Source organism: Artibeus jamaicensis, unplaced genomic scaffold (genome assembly GCF_021234435.1).
Source record: "Artibeus jamaicensis isolate MK-2021 breed Jamaican fruit bat unplaced genomic scaffold, CSHL_Jam_final contig_601, whole genome shotgun sequence".
Classification (NCBI taxonomy): domain Eukaryota; kingdom Metazoa; phylum Chordata; class Mammalia; order Chiroptera; family Phyllostomidae; genus Artibeus; species Artibeus jamaicensis.
Window position 1 is genome coordinate 653,456 of NW_026521902.1, and position 27,485 is coordinate 680,940.

Below are 27,485 nucleotides of genomic sequence, written 5' to 3' on the forward strand. Positions count from 1 at the left end.
AAAAAGAATTGCACTGAACAGAAGCCTTCTGTGTGTTGGGGTGGAGGGCAGAGTATGGATGAGCCAGTGGGTTCTGGGTGCTCAGTAGGTAGCTGCAAGGGTTTGGGTGCCTGGTCCCCAGGTTCTCCACACAGATGGGGAAGAGGAGCTTTTGCCACACTCTCAGGTAGCTCTGTCTCACTGGGGGCTGCTCTAGGCAAACAGCTGTCAGGGGTAATGTAGAAGAAGTATGAATGCCAGAGAAATTAATTTAAATAAAGTAGAAAACAGACAACTGCCCAACTGAGGGTTTATGTCACATATTTCCCTCCTTCGTCCCCCTAAAGGCAGATGGGAAGCTTTGCGACTGGTTTCTCGCCTGGTGCAGGTTAACCCATGGTGGAAAGTGGTGGCCCAAAGGTGGGGAAGCAGGGTGCCTGGAGAGCTGTCACTGGGCCCACGCTGGTGTCTCGGCCAGGGGACCAGCCAGTCAACATGAAGACAAGGGAAGTGCAGTGTCCTGACTGATGGCACTGAGCTGTGTGCCCTGGGCCATGTGAAGCCAGAACCCTGTTCCCCATGAAAGCCCTCAGACTAGCACAGAGGAGGGCAATGCCCTGGGGACTGCCCCATCTGTCACTTCATGTGTCCCCCTTGGCTCCCTGGCAGGTTGGCCAGGAGGTTTCCTGGGAGAGGGACACAGTGTGTGTAAGAGGGCACTCACAGCCTGAATTCTGGGCTTTTTTGCCTCCACAGGCTCGGTGTTCCGGGATGAGTTTGATCTGGCCATTCTCCAGCTGCAGGAAACCAACCGCCTAGAAATTCTGAAGCGTAAATGGTGGGAAGGGGGTAAGTGCCCCAAGGAGGAGGATCACAGAGCCAAAGGTAAGTGTGTCCAGGGCCTCCCCTTGTACTCTAGAAATCCACAGGGCCTATATCTCTGTACCAATTTCAGCTAATGACTTCAAAGGCATATGGGGAACACCCTTGGATGGAACCCAGGGCTAAACTGTAACTGGCTGGCAGTCCATCCTATCTCAGGATCCTGGCATATTGCAGGTGTCCAGTGTCTACCTGGCTCACAGATGCTGGAGACTACACTTCCCCCACGTCTCCTGAATCTGGCCACCTCTTAACCCTAGTACCACCACTTCCCCCTGGCTCTTGCCCTCCTCCCCTCAGAACCACACAACTGAAACAACCTGTTCTCCTTCCCAGTTTTGCCCCTCTACAGTGCATCCTCCAGCAGCAGCTGGAGGGATTCTTTCTAAGATGTGAGTGCAAGTGCAGCATCAGTCTGCACAGACCTTCCAGTGGTGTCCCACATCATTCAGAGTTAAGATCAAGCTTTCTGTAGCCTCAAGCCTGATCTGCTTCTCCCTTTTCCTTCTCTTCCCCAAGCCTCCCAGGTTGCAGCCCCCTGCAGAGTTTGTGCCCTTGTCCCCTCCTCCCGGCCTCCTGAAGGACACTCCCTCAGCAGGAGCATCCCTCCCCACACAGCTCTCCCCATCACCCAAACCCTGTTTCATGTTTCTTCTCAGACTTCATCACTATCTGATAGTACATTGTCCACTCATTTATTTGTCTATTCCCATGTCCTCTACCAGAATTTCACTTTTCATGGAGGCAGAGTTTGTCTTTTGCATAGGGCTGTCCATAGGGTCTGGCATATGGCCAGTTTATTGAATGAATGAATGAATGAATGAATGAATGAATGAATCAGGCTGAATAGAAAGTAGACACTGACTGATATAGGTAGTTAAGAGTCCCCGAGCACCCAGGGGAACACAGATCCTTATTCACCCAGAATAGTTCCATATTATACCTGTTGTAAATCAGTTAACTCGTGTTACTTATTTTTAGAACCCCCTTCATTCTCAAAATGTTCTGGTGTAGACAATAAATCATATAGCTCACCCTAGTAATCTACTACAGCCTTGCCAAAATACACAACAAATTTACCTATGCGTTCTCTTCCCTAGGAAGGCAGCAGAGCAGTAAAATGGATAATAATACCATGTGCTTTCCCTCTCTGCTCAGCAGGATGAGACACTGAATGAGTGACTTTGTGTTTCCAAGTACCTACATGGCTCTCTATCCTGCAAGGAGAGATCTCAGGAATATGGACCTATGTGGGCAAGCCCTTTGTAAGTTAGAGGAAATGCTACCCCTCCCATCAGAGTAACCTAGTGAGACCACACACTTCCGGCTGCCCACTCCCCAGAGATCAAGTGTGGGGGACGCTACTCTGTTCATTCAGAGAAAAAAATGAGGAGGTACAGAGAAAAGTATCAGGAAACATTTGAGGGTTGGATAGAATGAACTGGATATTGAAGATGTAGGTGTTGCAGGTGGAGCCAAGAAAGATCCCCATGGAAAGAGGTCAGCTGCCTGCAGAATTTATGCTGCAGAAGGTATGGGTAGCAAAATGCTTGTCCACAACCTCTTCCCCCCAAAAGAGACACATGGACTGAAAGAAAGCATTCTAAATCTGACTGGACCTCTAATAATCAAAATGAATTGAGATTATTTTTAAATTGACATATGTTCATGTTTTTCTGTGATAACAGTGAACCTGAGAGTGGTAGGAAGCAGCCATTCTACCAAGAAAATTAAGAAGGAAACAGTATTAGCTATTGATATGGAGAAATCTAAAAACAGGAATGGAGGGGTGAGCATGGGACCTGGGCCAAAGAACCCAGGTCCTTCCTCTGGCTGATCAGTGGCAGCCTGTGATCCCTATGTGCACCATGTCCCCAAAGGGTACTGGGCACCTTCTATGACTTTGGACAGGGCCCTCAGTGTAGCATACTGCATTTCTTGGTCTCCTTGCCTGGGTGATGGCACCTTGGCCAAGGTCCCAGTCACATTGGCTTCTATGTCCATAGCCTCCACTATAGAGCCTAGCACATGGTAGGTATTCAGTAAGTATTTGTGGGTTGTGTAATCATGCTGACTGACAGCTAGCAAAAACAACCAATCACTGTGTTCTCCCAGGCCACACTAAAGAGACAAATGAAACTGTGCTTGTAATCACCTTCCTCAGCAGCCTTTGTACCCAGAGTTTTCTATACAGGAGGGTTGTTCCTGCCTCTAAATAGCCCACTGAATGTGTGCAGATGAGGCAGTCTGGAGCAACACAGCCATGTCTCAGACCTGCTGAGACGGATCTGAGCAGCAGGTCTGAGACAGGTCTGAGCAGCAGGACCTGCTCAGACCTGCTGAGGAGCAGGCTCAGGGAGTTCCACTGGGCCCTGCTGGTGCACCACCAAGTCACCAGCTTTCCTTTCTTTCACAAACCTGTTAGTATCTGATCCCTGGAAGCTGGTTGCCCCTTAAGGGTCACCACTGCATTAATGCCACCTCCCAGGTTCCCTCCCATCTCCAACCCCTAAGCCTCACCCCAGGTCCTTCCTTTTTTTGTACTTCTTTACTGCGTACACTTCTAGTCCTATGGAGAAACAGTGGTGAACTGGCAAACACATGGGTACAATGATATAGGATCTGGGTACCTTAAAGGTTTCACTCAGGGCCTTTATTTAGATCATCTCACTCCCATTTCAGATGTTACCCAAAATGCAATGGACTCTTTGTTTTTCCCATCCACCCCCCAAGAATGGAACTCTTCAAACATTTACCTTCCCGTATCCTGTTGCTTCTGTTGATAGCCACTAGGATGGTTCTCTTCCCTGAGGCAGTTTTTAAAAAATATTTTATTTTTAGAGAGAAGGGAATGGAGGGAGAAAGAAAGAGAGAAACATCAATGTGCAAGAGAAACATCAACTGGTCACCTCTTACATGCCTCCAGTAGGAACCTGGCCCACAACCCAGGCCTATGCCCCAACTGGGAATCTAACCAGCAATGTCCTGGTTTGCAGGATGGCAGGCAACCCATTGAGCCACTCCAGTCACGGCTTCCTTGAAGTAGTTTTGATAGGATTGAGTCAAGTGGACTCCACTTCATAGATGTCCTTGTTGTATACACTACAAAAGGTTATTGAACCTCAGTTTCCTTTTGTGAAAAATAGAGGCAATAATAATAATTCCACCTGCAGGGCTGTTATAAAGATTGAAGAAGTGACATCATGTTAAACACTCAGCATAGCACCTGGCACAAAGGAAATGCACACTTAGTTTATTCTGAAATCTCAGTGTAAAGAGCATAAAGCACAATGAGAGCTCTAAATAGTATTCACAAGCCGCAGGTGTCCCTAACTGTTCTGTACTTCTCTGGGCTAGATGGCTCTTCCAAAACCAGCAGTTAGGACATTCCTTTGGTGTCTGTTGATCTCTGTCTCTCGTTGACTATGAGAAACTCAGGGACAGGGACTGTGTCTTATTTATTTTTGTATCCCAGTGACCAGCATATCATCTGTCATCAGTATCTGAGGAAAGAATTAACAACAAATAAATGAAAGAATGAATGAGCAAACTCACCAAGGACCCCAGCCTGGCACTATTCACACACTCCTCCTATGTCTGTTCCTTCCTGAACAGGAACACTGACACCTGAGGTGCTGGCATTGAAAGCATTCACATAGTCCCCACTGCATCCAACAAACATTGTAAACTGCTGCATATCAGGCACTGTGCTAGGCTCTGAGATGATGAAAGGAATCAGATATGGCCCTACTCTCAAGAGGTTCAGAACATAGAGAGAGGCACAGATAGTCTAACGGTTCCACTGTGGATCTGCTTAAATGGAGAAAGCTCTCTGAAGCCTAGAGGAAGAAGTAATTAATTCTGAGCTAAGGTCAGGGAATGCTCCACAGACAATTGGCCTGGACCTCAAAGCATTCATTAAGAGTCACTGTTTTAGGAATGTTGTAGAGCACAGTCATTACACTTGGAACTTGCTCTGGATAAGTTGGATGAGGTTGGAGCTACCCGGGCATTCAAACCCTGGTGAAGGCATTTGGGCTTTAAACCAGCATGTCCCAGACTTTCCCAGAGAAGGAATTAATAGCAGAGGAAACAGCATGCACTCCTGGGATCTGGAACATAGTCTAAAGTAGCCCTCCAAGCTTGGAATTCCCTTAAAGTGTTCTGCTTTGTCCTAAAGATACATGTGAATTTTGCATCTGACAACATAATAAAAGCATGTTAATTTGATGTAAAAACACTTTTCTGACTTAAACTTGAATTAAAATCAGCACTCCAGGAAGAGGCCCCACAACCATCCCAGAGCTCTGCTTGTGCCTCAGCACAGTAACATCACACTGGACTAGGTGTGAGTTCCTGGCAGCAGAAGTGCAAGTTCTGGGAGAGATGGGGCATGATGGAAGCAGGTACTGTGGGTGGAGTTCTGAGATCTCATGGCATTCATGGTCCTAGGGGACAGTCATCACCCCGGGAAGAACACGGTCAAATGGGCTTTCAGTTCCCAAAGAAGCTCTTAATATCCACAGCAGAACAAATGTTCTTAGAGCCTAAAGTATTCAAATTACTTGAAAAATATAAGCTTGGCATAAAGTTGACAATAGAAGTTAAACAATGGAAAAAGAATAGAAGAGCCAGGCCACAGTATCTGCACACCAGGCACTAAATGGATGTGCTGGTCAGCATAGACAACTGCGGAGCAGGAAAGGATATGTTCAAATGTGGCAGGTCCCTGAGAAGGAGCCTTGTGTCCTTCTGGGACAGAAGACTGGTACATAGAACTCCTAGATTAGTCGAGGATTCCAAGAGAGAAAGATATTTTTGCTGGAGTTTGGCAAGCCCCAGGAATAGGTGTTATGCTGCAGTGCACTGAGAGCCTGCGGGATGGCACACGGGCCCAGGGTAGAGAGGGCCCAGGGGCTGTTCTGTGTTTCCCTGGGCTCCAGATGACAACATAGGAAATCGAAGTGGAATCTAGCATTAGGACCAGGTCCCTAACCCCATTCCCAAGCCATTACACATAATCTCCTTTCCAGTCTTAGACCTGAAAAACACTCGGGAGTAGAGGGAACAGAGAAAAGACTGCATTTATTTAACTGAATTTAAAACCATAGTGACTGAGATGTCTGTTTTGGGCAATCAAGTGGAAATGAAAATTTGCGGTAGATATTCGGTACATTTGTAGGAAGAGTGTTATCAGTTTTGTCGAGCGGCTCGCTTTGGAGATTCTTCCCCATTCCACAGAGGTTAAGAAGGACTGGGTTCAGGATGGGCGGAGAAGAACAGAGAGCAGAGATCAGACTCCCAGGGAAGATGGAAAAGCAAGCAGGGGCTTCTCTCCTCTCCTTCCTCAGGGACCAAGTGTTCTGACTGGCAGAGAGAAGGGAAAGGAGCCAACGGGAAGGGAAAGTAAATAGTGGGAACCATTCTGTCCACGACCCAACACTTCAGAAGATGCTTGTGTTCTGTCAATTGGCCAACAGTCTCTTACCTCTCTGCAGATGTTCTTTGGTGCCAGAGGGTGAGCTCCATGAACAAGCAGTGAGGTCCAAGTGGGTGCTGTCTGGGAGACACACAAGTCCCCATCAGAGCCAGGACTTCCACTTCCATCCCGGCCACAACAACTAGTGCCACTTTAAAGCAATGGCCCCATTTCTGCCAAGGCTGAACCCAGACAAACATTATTGAGAGGCTAAAGGCTTCCTGGCCCAGCCAACGAGAAGCATGACTAGCCTGAAATGAGAGGTGCCATTGCTTAGTCAAATTAGCTGTCAGACTTGGGGAACAGAATTCACTGTGCAAGGGACCCCCTGCTGTGCCAGAAGTTCAGGCCCAGCATGACCCCAGAGACCTGTCCCTTAAGGAAGGTCCCCAGGAAGGCAGCCAGCCACAGGGATATTTTTCACATTGAACAAAAAGGTTGTATTAGTTAAAATGCTGTCTAAAGCAGATCTCTTTGTGGTGTAAAACTGCTTTCACCTGTGCCCAAAGCAATGAGAAAAACATGGAACAGGCAGAGAGCTAGGGGCAAGGCAGCTATGAGAGGGTCCTTTACTCAGAGACCTGCAACTGAGCATGGCTGGCTATAGGAGCTTGGTTTTAATTAGAAAGTACCAGACAATGTGTGGTGCCTAATAAAATCCTTTTCTACTTTGTTATACTATTAAAATGTGAGAAATTCCAAAGAAACATTCGAGTGCTGTCCCACTTCTAACCAATATTACAGCTCCAACATCATTGCCAAACTCTGGGGTAGCATCCTAACATTGGCTATGACGCCACCAGTCCCGAGTCTGTGCCAGGTCTTATTTGGCTCAGGTGAGAACCACAACAATACCCCCTTGCTTCAACTGTCCCCATTTCTCTGTCTGTAGCTCAGTGACCTTCACGCACAACTCAAAAATGAAATGGCAGATTATGTGGAAGAACGGAGAATTACAAAAAGAAGCAGGCTTAATTCCAAGCTGTTTTATTTTTCTTCTGCCTTTTCTCTTCCAAAACACTTATTTTATTTATTTTCTCACTCAACTCCTATGAAAATAAATATCGCTGGCCACTCATAGATACCAGCATGCCAATTCAGGGGGATCAGGTTGCTGAAGGCTTGCAAAACAATTGCTAGACAAAAAGGTAGTAGGCGAATTTCAAGGAAATTAAATACCTTTATCTTGAAAAATGTGAGCTCATAATCAATCTTCAATGGAACACAAATACACCACCAGGCCATGAAAATTGGGATCCCCTTTCAGGGGTGGAAAAGAGGCAGGTGATGCTTACTCACAAAATCCTTAGAGAGCGGGAATTGGGTAACTGGCACAGCTGGTGAGACATCTCAGCAGGAGTGGGGACAAGTGACTGGGGATGGGAGGGGAATTCTGGGGATGTTTTCCTCTTTCTTTTCAGGTGGCCCAGCCTGGTTATCCTGGATTTCTGGTTTCTGTGGACACAGCCAAGACTGGAAACTCAATATGGGAGTTCAGATAGTATCTTAGGCGCTCACAGAGGAAGCTTCTCCCTGATCAAATCAAATTCATTGACAAGAGATGGAGAAATTCAAGAGGGTGCCAGTAAACGTGATTAGGGATAGAGGTAAAGGAGATCCCAGTGTGTGGGCATCAGAGGAGGCCAGCAATTGTAAAGACTGCAGCCCAACTCTGGAAACTGAGCCAAGATTAAGTCACCAAATCACTGAGTCAAACATTTGATGTAATGTTCTCAAGGAGAGAAGGGGATTTTATCAGAGTAACTAACAGCTTCCCCTGTCACTCTGAGTTACATTGGGGGTGGGAGTGTCCCAGGAATGAATTCAGTCATCAGCGTGCCAGAGGGAGTTCTGTAATTATGCCCCTGTAACACGAGGGACCCAGGCTTCTGGGAGGATCAGTGTGGGGTAGGAGTCAGGGCTCCAGCTTTGGTTTGAATCTGGCATTTCCCCTCCTTAGACGTGAGCGCTGGGCCAGGTGCCTGACTCCAGGACCTGGGTTTTCTTGTCAGGAAATGGGGGGTAAGGATAATGCTGATATCACAGGCCAACTGTGTAGCATGGTAGCTTTGTTCATAGGAGACACTTATAAACATAGAACATTAGCCAAGTAGTAAGATTTATCTTAGATGTGAAAACTTGGGCAACTTACCCAAGTGCTCTGAATTTCCATTTCTTTAACTATAAAATTTGGACACTCGGCCTCCTGTACGGTGTTTTTAATGGTAATTGAATGAGATAAGGAATGCTTTTAAAAATGAAATAGTCATAGTTTGATAAATTGCAAAGTGCCCCTCCCATACTTTGTGTGTGATAGATTACAAAGGTTTCTAAATTCCTCTCCCATCCCTTTTGCATTTCATGTACCTTTCCCTATTCTTCTCCATCACTGTCTCCAGAAACTGCTAGGCCTAGTCAACAGGTGTCACAGTGAGTAAAAGAAGAGGTGGCCACCCTTTCGTCTCTTAGTCCTTGGCAAGGCAAACAGGATGAGTCACTCTGCATTTTCTGGGAAGGTCTTGCAGGTCAGCTCACACGTAAGCATGTGAAGTTGCTATTTCCAACAAACAATTCTGTGGAGATGGGACCACTTAGTATATTTACATGGACATAGGTGAATGTAAGTCTGAAATATAGAATACTTAAAAGTCATGTTGCTCAAAAATGCATGTTCCTGTCAAATGTTTTCAATGGGAAACACTGCACAGAGCTTCAGCCCCTAGTATAGTGCTCCATTCATGGGCGCTCCTCAAAAAAGAGTGGTTGAGTGTCATCAAAGAATGGAAGTGCTGTTCCTCGATGAGACTGGGGCACTAGTCCCTCCCATCTCTGTTCCTGCCTCAGTGGTCCCTATGGCCTCTCCCTGCCTCTTTGCCTCCCAGGCTACATCTAACCTTTCCTTGTTCAGAAATAAAATCCCTGCATCTCAGTTGCAGATTTCTACTGTGCCACCTGAAGATGTGCAAGGATTTTAAGGCCTGAGACATACATGCACCCAAATCCAAGAAGTGATCATTCACAGTCAGAACTGAAGGCAGAGCAGGAGGGTGGGTGGGTAGAGAAATAAATCTACTCAAAGGCATTCCCTTCCAGGCAGCCATTCCACTCTGCAGCTTTAGAAACAAATTTGTTTGTTTGGATTTGTCAACTGCCATTTGTATTTGTAGGCAATCTGTATGTGACACCGGGGTTAGTATTTAACCAACTATGAGTTTCCAGGGGGAATTCAATTCTGTTTCACTTAATACGATCATACCACTGTAGTGTAGCTGAGGCTCAGAGGCTCGAGTGTCAATAAAAAAAATCCCAGTTTGAGAATCCTCTGATTCAGTGGCTCCCGTCTAAATAAGGGAAGGGAGGGAATTCGCCAGCTTTCCCTCGCAGGTCCCAAGACATTTGTGAGTGCAGCAAAGGTCATGGTCAGGCTGGAGGGAGTCCACCCGAAGACTCCTCTGAGTGGCTGGCGGCTGTGGCTAGGGAAGGCATTGACTTCCAGGGAAATGACTGATGACAGTGTGGAATAAAAATGCTGCACTCTCTTAACACTTGCTTCCCACCTTCCGCTCCACATTCCATCTGTTTCTCAACTGACTCTGCCAGCAGTCTGTTCTTGCTCCCACTTTCCAATACATTCCTAAAGGCAGGAGAGGTGTACAAGGCTCACTCCTAAGGGGAGGAGACCATGCAGCCAGGAATCAGCACTCTGGAGCTGACTCCCAGGATTAACGTTCTGGCCCTGAAACATGAGAAGCTGGGAAAGAAAGACTGTGGGGGTGTTGCAGTGACTAATTGTTTCCACCAGCATCCTGTTAAAACCTCGGGGCCTCTAAGAAGCTTTCCCTAATGAGACAAACCAACACTGGGCCAGCACAGACAACCTGTCTACTGAGGCCTCACCCCTGCCCTCACAGCTGCCTGGGATGCGGTGCTGACAGACCATGGTGTGTGATCTGCAGCGATGTGCAGTCCCACCCTGGCCACGCTTGGTGCAGTCTGGGCCATCTGCTCTGTGACCAGGCTGGGAGCACTCAACAAGTGTGGTCACACTTTACTATTATTCAAACAAAAGTTAATTGGGAATGAATACATATCACAGTATGAATCCAAAGTTTTCGATAATGCAAGCTTCTAAATCTGGAATACTTTTATCCTCTTTTTTCCTGCTCATTCTTTTCACAAACACTCTCAGGCTCTTATTGGGTTTCAGTCACCATGATTATGAAGTTACAGAGGGAACAAGACATGGATTTTCCCCTCATGGAACTCACAGGCTAATGGAAAGTCTGGAAATACATAATTAAACTTGTGTACAAGGTTTGTCCAGAAAAGGTCCAGCTGTTGTTTGTATAATGAGAATGGTTTGTGTGACATCGATATAACCTGGCAGCCAAGGACAGTGGACTGGAATGCACATGCATGAACAATGACGACTTCACTGTATTTGTCAGTGGGGGTAGTTAAATGCTGTTGAGTAAGCATGTGTACTGTGTGGCCATTGTATTCAAAATGACTAAGCAAGTAGAGCCACAAATCTGCATCAGATTTTGCATTAAGTTTGAACATTCCTCCTAGGAAACTTCAGATGATTCAGAAGGCCGTAGCTATGGGCAACTGGTGATTGGAAACTTCACCATGACCACCCACTTGCTCATGCATCACGTCTCATGAAGAGTTTTTTGGTGAAATATTAAATCACCTGGATGACTCAGCTTCCCAACAGCCCAAATTTAGTGCCTTGTGACTTCTGGCTTTTCCCAAAACTAAAATCACCTTTGAACAGGGAGAAATTTCAGACCACTGATGAGATTCAGGAAAATATGATGGAGCATCTAATGGTGATGGGGAAAATTGTGTGAGATCCCAAGGTACCTACTTCAAAGGGGGCTGAGTTGCCATTGTCCTGTGTAGTGTGTTTCTTTTATCTTCTTCAATAATTGTCTTTATTTTTTTCTATTACATGGCTGGATACCTTCTGGACAGACCTCATATTGTTTTATGCAATATTAGAGTGGCACATAATGGTTTATCAGCAAAATACGAAAGCAGTGTGACTAAGAGAGTCAAGTAGCAACAGAAGAAGTGGCCCAGGAAAAATGTCTCTGAAGTCTTAAAGGAGTGGTTGAGGTTTGCCAGGTGTGTGTCTGGGAAGTGGGGATAGGTTCCAGGCAGAGTCCAGGTGCTAGTAAGAATAAAAGTATGTAAAGGAGGAGAAATAACATGTATGGTAGGAGCTCTAAACTGTTCTGTGTCACTAGAGGATGTGTCACAGTTAGACTCTGCATTTCAGAAAGACCACAGAGGCAACTCCGTGTAGGGAAGAGTTAAGGAGGACACAGCTACAAGCAGGAAAATATTTTTGGAGGATGCTGCAATAGTCCAAGCAAGAGACAGAGAGGGCCTGAACTAGGGAAGTGGTAGGAGAGATAGAGATAAAATCAGCAGGACTTGGTAATAGCTTAGTGCATGAAGGACAGGCAAGAGACGAAATGCAGAATTTTAAGGAGAGAATGTGCATCCAAGCCAGCAAAGGTGACTGAGAAGATTGAAAGACAATAGAGAGCAATGGTGTTATTAAAAGCTGCAAAGGGGTAGGATTGATAATGTCAAGTACTACAAGCAGTGACTTAAGATCAGGACCAGAAATTTCCCAGTAAGTTAGAAATAAAATACTCACTGGTAAATTTGGTGAGCACAGTTTTAGTGGTGCAGGACAAAACTTCATGGGATGAGGAGTGAGTAGGAAAAACAGAAGTGAATTTGGACGTTTCAGATACCATAGACAAGATTACTCAGGACCTAAAAGTCTTTCCAGCACCCAACATTATGTTTGAGGTCTGAAGAAAATTAGTAGTTTCCAAATGCAAAAAGAAAACTGCAAAATTAAATTAAGACAGACATGTTGAATTAAATATCTCCAAAATGTGACATTGTTTTGACTATTACTTTTTAAATTGAATATTTATAAAAACTCTTATTTAGAAATAATTTGTATTAGATTTGTCTCGTTTAACCAAAGATTGCTGAGATTGAGAAATCACAGCCAATTATAAATTAACCCTTTCTTTTCATTCAATCATTTTAGAAGCAAAATTTAAAAAATGCATTTAATATAAGGTATGGATGCATTTTCTTCTACTTGCTTTTATGTGAGTCGAGGGTCTGCAAATGTAAGCATTTTAAGGGCTTTAAAACATCTTAAAATAGTTCTGATATAAATCACTGTTTCAAAAAAGCTTGTTCAGGGAAGGAAAGACAGTAAGGGGGTGTTCACTAGACAGAGTTGAAGGGCAAGAAGGACTTTTTCACTTTTTTTTTGAGTGAGTGTGCATGTGTATGACTGGATAGAGTAAGTGGGGAGGAAAGACTGAGGAGGGCTGGGGTGACTCAGAGAGGCAGGAATAGGACCTGGTGGCGAGCAGGACGCCTGTTCTGCAGAAACAAGAGAGCAGGTAGAAGGCCTTCAAGGGAATCCGCCCTTCAAGGGAGGTCTTTTGCTCTGTACAAGGCAGTACTATCCCAAAGTGGCTGGAGAGGCATATACTAAGTATCTCAACAGTCACTCAGGAACTGTTTACCTGAATAGGTGGGCATCCTTGGTCACTAAACCTTCCCTGGAGCTGTCCTTCCAGCCTTTCTCCACAGGGGCAGCGGGAGAAGCTAGGCCATCCATGATGCTCAGATGACATCCCAGTACCTCAGTTCTCACCACCCCTACCCATGCAAGTGGAGCATCTGCCTGCACATTCCAGCCAGATCCTTGTGTATTCTCTCTTAAATGTTCCTATTGCCCCCCCTACCCTACCCCACCCAAGGATCCTGAAGTTCCTAGGGTCAAAATCCTTCTGCCCAAATGGTCCCAGGTTAGAGGCATGTGTTCAAATGAACCTCAAGCACCTTTCTCCTCAAAGGTAGGAATCTATTCCAAATCCATATGCCTTCCTTGAAATTGAGTTTTAAAGTAACCCCCTGTTTTTTATTATTCAAAAGAGGGTCTCATCCACATAGGTGCTCCAGAGTGGACTGTGTGCAGCTGCAGACCAGAGCACATAGTCCATTTGACAGTCATTGTGTGAGCGCCCGGAGCCATGGTAGCAGATTGGCGGGGCAGACAGGCACTGCACTGTGCTCTGTCACTTTCAAACCAAAGTAAAACCAACAGACACCCACTTGAGGCTTTGTGAGAGGAAATCCAAGGCACCCTGGTGTGGCTGTTCAGGGCTCTTTTTCCAGCATCCCCAGGTGCTGAAAGTAGTGTCAGGTCTCTGCTCCTGAATCATGGCTGAGCTCTCAGTGCTGTGGGAAGCGGGCTTTCCCTGGCGCTGCTGCGGCGCCACGGCCCGCAACGGCACCGTGGCCCACAATGGCACCACTGATTGAACAGTCAGACGCGTGAGCATTTTGGAATAGCACAGAACGTAAGTGGACTTCCTGGCATTTTTCTGGAGGAACGATGCTTTTTGATGGGTTTCTTTAATACCAAAAGTAGCATCCAGATACTCAGCTAAACTTAATGTTTGACACTGTAGAAATGAAACAACCATATAATTTCACAGATGTTTATTGAGTGTATTACATGTCAGGTGTCATGCTGGACAGTGAGGATCCAGCCAGAAACTATGCCTGACTAAAAGGAACCTGCAGGCACATCCAATGTTTCTACAAATCACCAAGGCTGGAAAAGAGTTGCCTGTGAAATGTGCTAAGATACAGATTCTTGGGCCCCATCTCTAGAGATATGGGTTTGCGAGGTCTGGGGGAATAACTAGGAATCTATATTTTAACAAACTTCCCAGGCAGTTCTGATGGCAGGTAGCACTGGAAACCACTGGTCTGGTAGGATAAAAAGTAAGATTAAAAGTTTTATTTTCCAAATTTGTATTTTAGTAAACATATTTTTCCGAACTATAGTGTGGTTAAAACAATTGCTTTATATCAAGCAAATACATGAGTAATATTGATTAACATTTTTATGCAAACACTAGAATGTACCGGTATTCTGGTATCACAAGCTAACACAATTTTCCCTGAGCTCTTTTCTTAAAACAATCCCCACCACCCACTCCCAGAGTCCCTGTCGGAAACTTTTCACCGGTCTTCAGCCTCTGCAACTAGGTTCCCGCTCCCTTCTTTTACTCCAGCTATGCTGCATTTTTTTTTCAAAAGAATCATACCTCTTCAAGGAATATGCACATAAAGCATCTATAAGTCTCAAGTTCTTGTCATTTAAGTGACTTTGAACATTTTTGGTAGAATGATTATGTCTTCCAGCTCTTTTACACTGTTTTTTTGTTTGTTTGTTTGTTTGTTTGTTTGTTTGTTATCACTTTCTTACAGGACTGGGAATGGAGAATATTGGTGGAATTTTTGTGGTTCTTATTTGTGGCTTAATCGTAGCCATTTTTATGGCTATGTTGGAGTTTTTGTGGACTCTCCGACACTCAGAAGCGACTGAGGTAAACCTCCAAAGGCGTGTGGCCTGTAGCATTGGCAGAAGGGACAAGTTCACAGGCTTGTGCACAGATAACAGTCATTTCAGTCAGATCCTGTGAGATCCCACAGTGAGATGGAGAACCCACGGGCTGGGACAGACCCAAGGGCTGGAGACCTGGTCAGTGCTTCAGCACCTGCTAGTCATGCAGCCACAGAAAGAGCACTGAATGCCTGGGGTTTTCAGATTCTTCCAGGACAGGGGTCCCCAACCCCTCGGGCTGCACACCTGTTAGGAACTGGGTGCTATAGAAGCTCAAGCTCTCCTGAGCCCCGATTTCACCCTGCCCCTTCCAGGGAAATACGGGTCCCCAGTGCCAAAAAGGTTGGGGACTGCTATTCTAGGAAACATCCCAGCAAATGAATATGTGAAAAAAAATTAAGGACAACAAAGTCTCATACAAGTATAATTGAAGATGTATCATTTTGAAGGAAAACAGCCAAAAATACCAGCTTGCTAATGGAAACCATAACTTTAGTTCTTTCATCTTAAGTATGTTTTCCACTTACAAGTAAAGATTGCTTAGTTTCTCTACAGTTTTGCTGGCTTTTCACTGTTGTCCACTCCTTACATGAATTCTACTTATTTATTACTTATAGAAAGAAAGGCCAATTTGGTGGTCCTTTCCCTGTGAAGCCTTCTTCAACTCTCCTGCCTCCTTCCCTGGACCAGGAGAGTTCATAATTCCACCACCTTTCCAGCACCAGTATAACCTGTGCACTGAGCACTTACACACTGTGCTGTAATTAGGACTGTGTCTTTTATCTCTTTATTTCCATGAAAGGCACAGTCAAAAGATGCAAGTTGTTACATTCTTGTCACATGTAACAGATTAGGCCAGTGGTGGTGTCTTACCTGTTATAGTTGTTATTAAAAGCACAGAGAAGTTGAATTCCTTGCATAGAGTCTCTGCTTTTTAGCACCAATAGTTTGTTTAGAATTCAGGTCTCAATTTTTACTCAAGCCATATTCTTTTAGATGATACTACTTCTCTGTAGCTGCTTCAAGTAAAGAATTATACATATTTGGTTACTCTCCCAAGATAACCCCACAGCCTCTCACCCCATAGCCTAGATGTACCTTGAAAACTCCAGTGAGGACTCCAAATAGCTAAGATAAAGAAGAGTAAGAGCTACCCTAGCTGTTCGGCTATGGTCAAACAATGGTGCTGTTGACAGAACCGGAAGACTGGAGGAAAGAACATGAAACAACAGAAGGCTTCTTCTCCTATCAGGGTCTGGGAAGGCATCCTTTCCAGCACAGGGTAGACAACTAAACTGAGTATGCATGCTCTTTGCAGTGGATGAGTTTAAGTTCAAATTCTGGTTCAGCTATTTATCAGTCAAGTAATCTTAAGCAAGATATATAACCTCTGAGCCTCCATTTTCACATCTGTGAAGTGGGAATAATAGTAGTAATAGTAGCAGCAGTCCAGATTCATGATTTTTTGTCCATAATTCTGAAATCTAAGAAGCTCAGAGAGTTCCACATTTTTTATACCTGTGTCAAGCAAATACATTTGGTAACAAAACTTGAATTTATATGAAACTATTGTGTATGGTCTTTGACCCATTCAGTGTGAAGGCACATGCATTTTGCCACAGAAATGTCAGTGTATTTGAGTGTGGCGTCTGCCCCAGACCACACTGGGTGTGACACATAACAGTTGCAAGTGTGTTGTGTTATCTTTCTAAAGTCCAGAATATTCTGGGTTTTATGTCATGGGACGGGATCTGTGGGAGTAGCATTCTAGTGGTTTTTGTAGTTCCAGTGATCAGAGTGCATCTTCTCTGGCTCTAACCATTCAGTTGAAAGAAATGAGAATCGTCAGCCTGAGAACAGAATGTTTACGCAGACATGTAGCTTTTTCATACACCTGATAGACCCACATGGAGTAAAAGGGTTATTAATTTAGTGGGCTTCTGGGTCCAAATTTAACTGGTGTTAATGGAAAATTTCCGAGAGCAGAATTTTTAAGTTAGTAGACCCAAGCAGCATTTAATAGAAATGCAAAAACAAGCAAACACACAACAGCAACAACAACAACAGACAAGCAGGGGCTCTATCCTATCCCCAAAAGGCCATCATCTTTGAAGGTGTTCTAACAAAGACTGGGCAACCAGCTGGCAGGGCTGCTGAACATTATATTGGGGCGTTTGTGTATTAACTGGGAGCTGGGAGTGAGGAAATGGATTGAAAGGCCTTTACATAATCTTCATATCCAAGACTACATATACATACGTGTGATTCTGTGACACGGGCCCTAAATTCATCCAAGCAGATGTGCAGGGGAACCCAGGGCCTCGCTCTTAGAGGCTGGGCTGTGACCCCTTCGTGTTTTCCAGGTGTCCATCTGCCAGGAGATGGTGACGGAGCTGCGCAGCATCATCCTGTGTCAGGACGGAGTCCACCCCCGCCGACGGCGCGCGGGAGGGCCACGGCCCCGAACCCCAGTCCCCGAGGAGCTCCGACCGCAGGGCACGGCGACTCTCAGCAACGGCAAGCTCTGCGGTGCCGGGGCCGGGGAGCCTGACCAGCTGGCGCAGAGACTGGCCCAGGAGGCCGCACTGGTGGCGCGCGGCTGCACTCACATCCGCGTCTGCCCCGAGTGCCGCAGGTTCCAGGGCCTGCGGGCCCGGCCGTCACCCGCCCGCAGCGAGGACAGTCTGGAGTGGGACAAGGCCACCAACAGCAGCGAGCCAGAGTAGCCCTCGCCGGCAGGACTCTCGGAGGCCAAGCAGGGAGGCTCCAGAGCCTGGCGGCACCACAGGCTGTCCAGAGCCCGGACTGGAAAGTGTCCACACTTCTGTCCGGATTTTGGATCCAGTAATTTTACAAAAGGATCAAGAGACCAACGCCCCGGCCAGAGGCAGCTCCCTGGCCCGGAAGCCGGGTGCACCCAGAGGCGTTGCCCCCGAGTGGGTATGGGACGCTCTCCCAGCAGACCACCAGGGCCCCTCTTTTCCCAGCGAGCCTTTCCTTGCCGCCAAAGTGACAGTCTGGGGCGGGAGTCCCTCCCATGCCAGGCCAGGCCAGGCCAGTGAATTGGTGGAATTTCCCATTAGGAAGGGGCCATTGTACTCTGGGTCTAGTTCTTGCAAGAAAAAAAAAATAAACTCAACAGGGAAATTTTTCTTTTCTGGATTTGCATACTTTTGTTGATGTTTTGTTAATGATTTTCCCCTTTCTCTCCCCTCCTCCCCTTTTCTTCTTTGTTCTCTTCTCAATTCTATTCATTGTTTTTGTTTGCTTGTTTATCTGGAGGGGTAGACTGGGTTAGGGAACAGAAGTATAAATAATCCCTGATCCTTCTTCCTAAATTTTAGGAAACAGAGTGGCCAGCGTGTCAGGTTTCACGTGCTGAACTGCCCTTTCTGTGTGGTGGTGGTGGGGGCGGGGATAAGTGTAGGAGAAGAGTCTTGGGCAGGAGGAAGAATAAGGGGGAGAGCTCAAACAAAAGTCCATTAAAGTAATGTTTAAATCCCCCCAAACCAGTTAACTTGTAGTTTACTCAGAGAAACCTTTGAATGACTGGGGTTCTGCCCTCTTCATTCTCCCACCACTTTGGCTCTTTGTTCAGATCCTAGAAGAGTCTATTCTGGCTTCTTTCAATTTGTAGTCTGGGGTTAATGTGTCCTTTTTTCTCTTTCCAATTTTAACTATCATGGGATTTGGTTTGGTCTTTTGTGCTCTCTGAGGAAGAGAGACAGGTGAGAAGAGCAGAGCTCACAGACTACCTGGAGCCTTGTCTAAGGAGCAGAAAGAGAAGAGAATTTCCCACTGTGAAGTCCGCTTCACAGGGGGCAGCATTCACAGAGGACAAAGAAGGGCCTCCTGGCTGTGATGCACTGTTTGTCAACTGTATCTCTTTTGACCAAAGTCAGTAGCTTCCTGTGAAGACAGGCCCCAAGGCTACTATGGATTGGGTGATTTCTTGTTATTAGACATGAGACCCGGGTACAAATGTGTGTGCGCATGTGTGTGTTTATGAAATGCAAAGATCATAAATAATCAAGAGTTTGCTGTGGTCCATGGAGACAGGTGGGTCTCATTGCTAATACACAGATCTGTGAACTGGAAATTCTTGAATTCTAACCTCAGCTCGGATGGTAGCCCCCCCTGTGTAACCTTAGCAAAGCACCAAACTTCTCTCCCATCTGCAAAATTAGTTCTGGATGCTTTCCAGACTCTCAGAGAGCTGCTTGTTAGGTGTTTACAGGAGCTGGAGTGCTCATCTGCTGGGAGGGGCGAGGCTTCTAACAGCTGCTTGACCTTTGCTTATTTTCACCAATTGGGAGTTTCATGCAAAGAGTTTTCATTTTCTGATAGAAAACTTAAATTCTATGCAATTTATGATTGTAAACTTAAAAAGTTTAGAGGAAGCAGGAAATAAATCACCACTATTACCACTTCTACCACCACCAACACCTTCAATCAAATTGTCCTCACGTTGTTTCTGTTCTGAATGTACTAAAATAAAGACATCTTTGGAAGATGATGAGCTTAACCCATGATTTTGCTGTTTGGGTAGGTCAACATTGTCTTTGTGGCAGGACAATTAGAGCTGCCACTTGAGGGGGCAAAGTGGGACCTCTGATTATCCTATAAGAGATGCCAGTTTTGTCCTAGGCTGACCTTCTCTCTTGTGAATTTGAATTCTTTTTTACTTTTTCCTCTTTAAACACTAAATGACAGCAAGCTGTGCAGGACATGAGTATTTTTTTAAACCTTGCCTCAAGCCTTATGGGGAAAGGTGGATTTGGTGGGAAGGGCGCCCAAAAGAAGACCGCCGAAGACCCCGGGGTGCCGCACTGCTCCCACCCACAGCTGCATCCCTTGCTTCTGACAATGTGGCACCACATTTGGGACCACATTTGGGGTGGGAGAGGGTGTTTTTTTGTAAACACTCATTTTTATAAGTAATATACCTTGATCAATAGCAAACCTTTTTTAATGGGTTAGTGAAATAAATGTTCCATGATTCATTTATAAAGTATGTTCCTTTCGCCGCCATGTAGAACAAAGGGAAGAGTGATAGCACTGGGTAATTTCTGTTGGCTGTGGAGACCATCTCTCCACCTTACTCAGGCTGGTAAGTAGGTCTGCGACCAGCTAGTTCTCATCCTTGGTTGGTCTCTATTTTTTATCTTGTTGGTTGTTGACTTTCTTTTCCATTCTGTATTTTGTATCTGACTCTGTATACTGTATAAAAGTTTTTCGTGTCTGTTTATCTTTCTTTGCTGGAATATTTATAATAAAACAGAAACAAACCCTGAAATGTTAGTGATGGATGAAAGCTGTTTTGGTTTGGAAAAAATATGGTCTGGCGTGTCTAATATCTAGGCACTCCAAAAGCAAATAAAAATATAAACCTACTTTGTGTCTTCCCCTCCACCCGCCCTTCTCTCTTTATCCCTCCCTCCCCTGCCCTCTTTGTTCCCCCAGCCACTTTGGCTCTTTGTTTGGATCCCAGAAAAGTCTAGGTGGCTTCTTTCAATTTGTAGTCCTGGGATTCTGAGCCAATCTCCCCCAAACAGAAACACATGTTAATGAAGTGCAGGATTTGTAGGGTTTTGTCTTCTTAAATGCACTTTCACAGAATAGTCATCTATTGATACCCAGGGTAACTCTAGTCAGATATCGTCCAAGATTCCACTGGGAGCTTGAAGATTACATCAATTAAAATATAATACTTTGCTTTATTTCTTTTAATTGCTTTGCAAGGCCCCAACCGTCACAAGATCTCTACCTCAGAACTCAGGTGGGGTGTAAGTTGAGCAGGTAGATGGCCAAAAATCTTTTGGCTTTCTCTAATTCAATGCTCATATGAGAATATTCATCCTGGGAACTTGCCAGCCAGTCCTCTTATTGGTTAGGTGAGACTGAAACAGCATGATAACCAATCCACTTGGGGCCACTCTGTGAAAGTTTATTAGTTTTGGATTCCAAGGAGTTTAGCTTTCTTTCGGGAATCCAAGGGGATTTCCCCATGGTGTAGGAGTCAAATACACAAGGCCAGAAAGGGTGGGGGCATTTCAGACACAGCAGATTGGTTTGAGTGAAGTTGGAGAGAACTATTTGCAGCCCCCCCCCCCCCCCCGCCAGTGAGGTGCTCACAGTGAGGTAAAATGGTCTAGAAATGATAAGGGGGATTTGATTCCCTGACTGGTTGTCAGCTCCCCTGGGGTCATAACAAAGAGGCCTGTTTGGAAAATTCAGAGAAGGAATCCTTTCATAAAGATTTTGCTTAAAGCTAGTGCTTCCTATGGCACCTTCTCAAAAAGAGAAATTAAGCCTTTAGTTGCCTGAGCTGTGAGCTACTCCCATGCCTTTCTGTGAAAGGTAGCTTTCTCCCTCCCCACAAGCAAATCCCCACTTATCCAAACAAGAGTGTCCTTAGGGGCTGACGACTTAGTCATCCTACAGTGAATTCCTCAAAGACTGGTGATATTGCATCTTCAGAACATCCTTCTCAGAGGGAAAAAATACATACATGTAGAAATGAACTAGGTGTGACTTCCAGGGGGAAAAATGTCTAAGTTTTAGAACTGAAGGTGTCAACAACTCTATTTTACTTTAAGGGCAACCAGGCAAGAGAAATTCTGTCTCTATTGATAGAACATTATTATTCAAATTTCATTACTTTCATACTAAATTCAAAATGTGAAGACAAAAAGAAAAACTAATATTACACAAATAGCAGAGCTAGTGCTGAGATCAAAAAAGAAAGAAGACAATCAAGTAGAAAACAACCTCACTAATCACAAATGGCAGAAGAATTGAGGCCCTAAGAAGGGGCGTGAGAAAACTGAACAGCTAACCTGCCCATAAATTAACTAAGAGAATTTATACAAACGTCTCAGTGGCTGGGATTTACTGATGCACGTCAGGGAATTGGCACATTATGATTGATGTTATGTCTAGAGACTTTAACCTGTTAAAAAGTTAGATGTAAAGGGTCTGTACTGTAGAGGGTGGAGGTGAGACAGGTTAAGTGCAATGATCTTCCTGTTGCCAGTGGAAATGGGGCTCTTCCACCTAATCCCACGGAAAGCATTCCAGGGGCCCATGCATGGGTACTGTGGCCTGGTCAGGATTATTGAAGTAAACACAAAGGGCCGTCCTGGGTTCAGCTCTCTCCCTCTGTGGAAAAGTGCGGCCTTGTCCTCCTCAGGCTCAGAAACAGGGCCAGGGCCCAGCATTATGCACCACTGTTTCAGCCACGTCTATCTGCAATCCAGCAGGCTTAGTCTGCTCCCAGCTGCATGCGCTGTGGAGGCTGGTGCTGCGCTGCGCTTGGAGTCTGCATGGTTGCTAGATGCACATGGGCAGCTCCAAAAGAGCGTCCGAACGAGTGGGGCAAGTGTGTGTTACCAGGGCGAGGGCGAGCGTAAGGGAGAAAGAGAAAGCTGCTTTGTTAAGTTGGGATTCTATTATCTCGGGCTTGGGAAGAACTAAGAACCCTTTAAACTAATCAGCTTTCTAAGTTTTTGTCGGTTTGCTCTGGGTCCCCCTGTAACCAATCCATTTCCTAGATCTTCCGGGTCTCGGGTCCCTTATTCAATCCGATCCTTCTCCCAAGCTAGACTGACCGGCCTCCATGGTGGTTGTCTTAGCTCCTAGTGCACATGCCTCAGGGTAGAAGCACCTCCCCGCCCCCACCCCGTGCCATCTTGGCTTCCACTGCACATGAGCCCAGCAGAGGGGTCTCGCCTGCTATTTTTATTCCCACCCCCTTTGTAATGATCCTTCCTGCCCACTTTGGGAGAGCTTGGTCCCAAGGGTGGAGGATGCCCCGGGGAGTGTTTGAAACTGTAACTTCTTAGTGAAGCAACAGGCTCAGTGCCCCAGTTTATTATGCCTAATAATGTTTGATTTCCTTCCTTTATGAATATTTGGCTACCTGTGCTGACAGCCCTGCCAGAAAATTAGCTGAAGAATTCTGTCCACGTCAGTATTCCTTGCACTCAATCTAATGTTTTCTCTTGGCTGTCAAAAAAAAGACAAAAGTCAGAGGGAAATGGGGACCAAGGGCTGCTCCTCCTGTTGGCACTTGTTCCTGCATTGCTGAGTGGTTTTGAGAGGCTGTTTCTTTAGCACACGCCCCACTTTAGACCCTGTGGAAAATGATGAAGAAGGAGAATAAACTGGACTCTGAGAAGATAAAACTTACCTGTAAGCAGCAGTGTAAAGCACAAAATATCAAAGTGCTGGAGTGTATGATTTGGAATATAAACCACGTAGAAATTCAGAGGGGCTGGGGATTCTGGGTAATGGAGATTGGCTTCTGTGGAGGAAGCAGGGATGTGTCTTAGGGGTTGTTAACGATATTATTGGAGTTAGTGGACAATGATGTATTACATAAGTGGACACACAACATTTTTTTGATGTGTAGAAAAATAAGATTCTGCTTAATCTGCCTTGGAGTGAAATATGGTTAATCCGTGTTCACAAATTCAGCGTTCTGCTGATAAGAGCTAGCTTGTTGCTGTTGTTTGTTTTCACCCACGGCAGGGCTGGGGCTGCAGGGGTGGTGGCCAGGGCTCTGACTCTCCTATTATGCTTCCTCCTGTTTGCTGTCAACAATGATTAGAGATTTTCACCACTATCTAATTCCCAGGCTTCTTTAAATTGTGTTTGTGAGATTAGCTACAGAGACAAACAGTCTCAGCCAAACAGAAAACAAAAAACTAAATGAAATAGCAAGGAAATGGCCCAAAGTGGATTATGAGCTCTTTTAAAAAATCACATAATTTTTTTAAAGGGAGTTTGGATTTTATTCTAAATACCATGGAAATCTACTTACGTTTTTAAACTTTTACTTGTTTTTGTTTTATTTTTCAATTACAGTTTACATTTAGCATTATTTTATATTAGTTTCATGTATACAGCACAATGGTTAGACAATCATGTATTTTACAAAGTGCTACCCTCCAAATTTCCTGTACTCACCATGGCCCCAAACAATAAAATTACAGTATTATTGACTATATTTTCTATGTTGCACTTTACATCTCTGTGACTGTTTTATAACTGCTAATCTGTACTTCTCAATCCCTCTACCTTTTTTATCAAGACCCCCTTGTACCCCCCAATCTGGCAACCATCAGTCTTTTCTCTGTGTCTATGAGTCAGTTCCTGTTTTATTTGTTTGTTTATATAGTTCTTTAGATTCCACATATAAGTGAAATCATATGGTATTTGCCTTTCTCTGACTGGTGTATTTAACTTAGCATTATACCCTCTAGGTCCATCCATGATGTTACTAATAGTAAGATTTCATTCTTTTTATGACTGAGTAGTATTCCATTGTATATATGCACCACAGCTTTTTTATCCACTTGTCTATTGATGGGCACTTGGTTTGCGTCCATAGTTTGGCAATTGTACATAACATGGTAATGAACATAAGGGTGCATATATTCTTTTGAATTAGTGTTTCGGGTTTCTTCAGATATATACTCAGCACTGGAATCTCTGGGTCCTAAGGCAGTTCCATTTTAAATTTTTTGAGAAACCTTTATGCTGCTTTCCACAGTGACTGCACCAGTCTGCATTCCCACTAACATTGCACTAGGGTTGCCTTTTCTCTACATCCTCACCAGCACTTGTTTGTTGTTTTACTTATCATAGCTCTTCTGACAGGTGTGAACTGATATCTCATGTGGTTTTCATTTGCACTTCCCGGATGATTAGTGACTTTAAATTTGATCATTGGTAGGTCCTCTTTGGAAAAGTGTCTATTCAGGTCCTTTGCCTATTTTTTTTACACAATTTTTAAACTGGGGGAAAGGAGTATGAATGCAGAATGAAGGTTTGAAAGCAATGTGAAAAATTAATACAGAACCAAGATCACAAATTTCTGATGTAAGGGAACATTTAGAACAATTTTCCTTACAGTCCATTAAATGACACTTTGTAACACACAGAATTGTCATGGAAACTTATTCTACTTGGATTGTTCTGATTAGATTCTTAGTAGCTTTTCTATTAAAAATAATAGTATGTCATTTCCATTTCTACATCATCTGTACTACTGTAGCACTAAGTGAGCATAGAAAAGCATTTAAAATCATCAAAACTTGGTCAAAGGAGGGAAGTCACAAGAGGTAAGCCCAACAGGGCAGCATTCCTAGAAGCCTGTGCATGCATGCCCACATGCTCAGATGCAGTGGCAAGACTTTAAAAACTAGTTTAAAGAGGATCAGATGAAAAATAGTTCTCTACACAGAGGCTTAAAAGTTGTTTTCTCTGTAGCTCCCCCCCTTTTATCTCAGCTAAACTGGCGTGTGTTTGGGAGGCAGTTTACACAGACCTGCAGGTTCCCGTCGTTTCAAAAGGGGAAAGACAATTTCCATTATCCTTCTGCAATTCTCCCTGCTTCTGGATACAGTTGCTGGGTTTAATCTTCTGGCTTTTAGTAGCTTAATTCTCATTGAGTGGTCTCCGATGTAATTTATTTCCAAGCCAAACATATATGTGGATGCATGAAATAAAGCCAATTTTCCCCGCATTCCTAGTTCAGTGATAAGATGCCTGAGCTGACTTCTTAACACCTCTCTGCCCACCCCCATCAGCTGTAAAGCAAAGTCCCTCTAGCTTTATAGTGTTATTAAACACCTCTGTAACAACAAGAACAATGTAATCAACTTTCATTTACTCCATAATTATCAAAGGCCTTATTTATTTTAGGCAGAAAATAACTTTCAAAAAGATCAGACAATAAAATTGTTAAAATTTAAATGGTGAAGTTAAAATTTAAATGGTTGAATCAATTAGTCTTGCCCTTCTCATTATCATAAAAAATTCTGTTTCAAAATAAAATTAACAGAACACAAATTATGGGCTATTCATTTCAATATATGTCCATTAGGGCAGTACTTGCTCAGAGTAAATGTGATAGTTTCTTCACAAAAATAATAAAAATTAATTTCAGTTTCTTCCTTACTCTCCAAGAAAACTGAAAAAAAATTTTTCCCTTGGTAAGGCTTGTTTTTTAAATGTGAGAACAGCATAACAGTTGAAAGGTCAAGAAACTATAGTTCTTAATATGTAGATTGATTATCATATAGTTCTAATATGTAATCTGATCCATTTTGATGATATTAGGAAAAAGCTATTATTTTCCCAAGTATTTAGATACAGGTAAAGGAAGGGAGCAGAATGAAGGAGCCAGAATTTCTTCAGTATTAGCTACAGGCCTAACACAGCATAAACATTTGTTTATTTAATCCTCATGATAGTCTTTTCAGTAAAATATTAGTATTTTCAGGAGAGAAAGCAAAGCCTTCTGGAAGTTAAATGACATGCTCAAAAGTCCACAGCAAGTAAAAACCAAGCTTCAGAAGTGAAAGGCAAAGGTTCAAACTCACTTCTCTTTATCTCCGGTGCCAAGATACCTTCCACTGTGATAATCCCCTCTGGGGGAGGGGGTGGTTTGCTCCAAAAAGGATAGATTCAGACAGGGTTCCACACACATTGGATTTCTCACTAGCTAAGACTCGTGCTTTTTATTGTTGAAGCAGACAAATCATGTTGACTTTGTGACTTTGTTTATTGCTAATATTTTGCATTAGTTTTGAAACAACCTGTTTCTACAAATACTCAGATATCATCAGAGATGCTAAATATAACTTAAGAGAGAATTTTACAATATGACTTTTTTTAGTTCTCTGATGCTTTTTCTTATTAACAACAATAAGGGTTGATAGTTTTAATATAGCACACCTTGATGGAAGCATCCAGCTGCTCTGTGTTTTCTTCCAGAGAAAGATCTCTATTCAGTGATCAGAGATAACAATCTAAAATGAGGAAAATTATACAATTTCTGGCACATATAATGCCCCTTTTTATTACAAAATTGTTTATTACAAAATCATATGCATTCTATAACATAACAATATTGCATTCAAGCACACCATATGACATTTAAGGCGAAATGTTCAAATTAAAACTATAAATTATTACAGCCATATTATCTTACCGACCACACTCAAGCAGGTGTTACTTCTGTCAGATCTCGTATATAAGGCCCTTGTAGATCCAGAAGTTTGCCACCTAGACCTGTTACTCTGGAAGGACCCTCTAGTAGTCAGTCCTCCATTTCAATTTATTTCCCTATCATTAGGATTATACTAAAGATTTTGAGACCAAAGAGGTAACTCTATCATTTCAAACAAATAAATTTTATTAAATGCTTCATGCTGGTGAGAGGGAGAAAGATTTGTGGGTACAGCTGAGGGTGGGGATACATTCTGAAATACAAAATACAGATCAATAAAAGGAAGGACTTTCAAAGTCCTTTAGAGTGATAGAGTTCCCCATCACTCTAAATTTGCAAGTTAATGACATATCAGAGACACCTTAGCAAAGTAAGGGTATCAAAGAGGACACTTACATCTGGTGGGAAGTCAGACTAGATGACCTGTTATGATGGTGATCATAAAAGAGTACTTAATAATAATAGCTATCTTTTACTAAATACTTAAGAATCACCAGATAATGTGCTCTGTGTCTTATGTATGCTGTTTTAAAGTTCACAACAGGTAGATTTTACTTTCGTGTTATAGAAAAGAAAACTGTTTTACTCAGCCAGCATTAGTTTAGAAGTCTGTGGTGGAACTAGGATTTGAACACAGCTGCCTGACTCCAAGTCTT

General features: G+C 43.9%; 1 protein-coding gene across 5 annotated transcripts in view; it reads left to right on the plus strand.

Annotated features, from left to right (window-relative positions):
* Window positions 1-20,089, plus strand: part of GRIK4 (glutamate ionotropic receptor kainate type subunit 4) — a 478,818-nt gene extending 458,729 nt beyond the window's left edge. For all 5 annotated transcript variants that reach the window (XM_053670672.1, XM_053670675.1, XM_053670674.1 and 2 more), the window contains 3 exons: window positions 736-864; window positions 14,675-14,793; window positions 17,174-20,089. In XM_053670672.1, coding sequence (XP_053526647.1) covers window positions 736-864; window positions 14,675-14,793; window positions 17,174-17,536 — 611 coding nt within the window. In that variant the 3' untranslated portion in view covers window positions 17,537-20,089. The remainder of the gene's footprint in view (window positions 1-735; window positions 865-14,674; window positions 14,794-17,173) is intronic.
* Window positions 20,090-27,485: the final 7,396 nt, after the last annotated feature.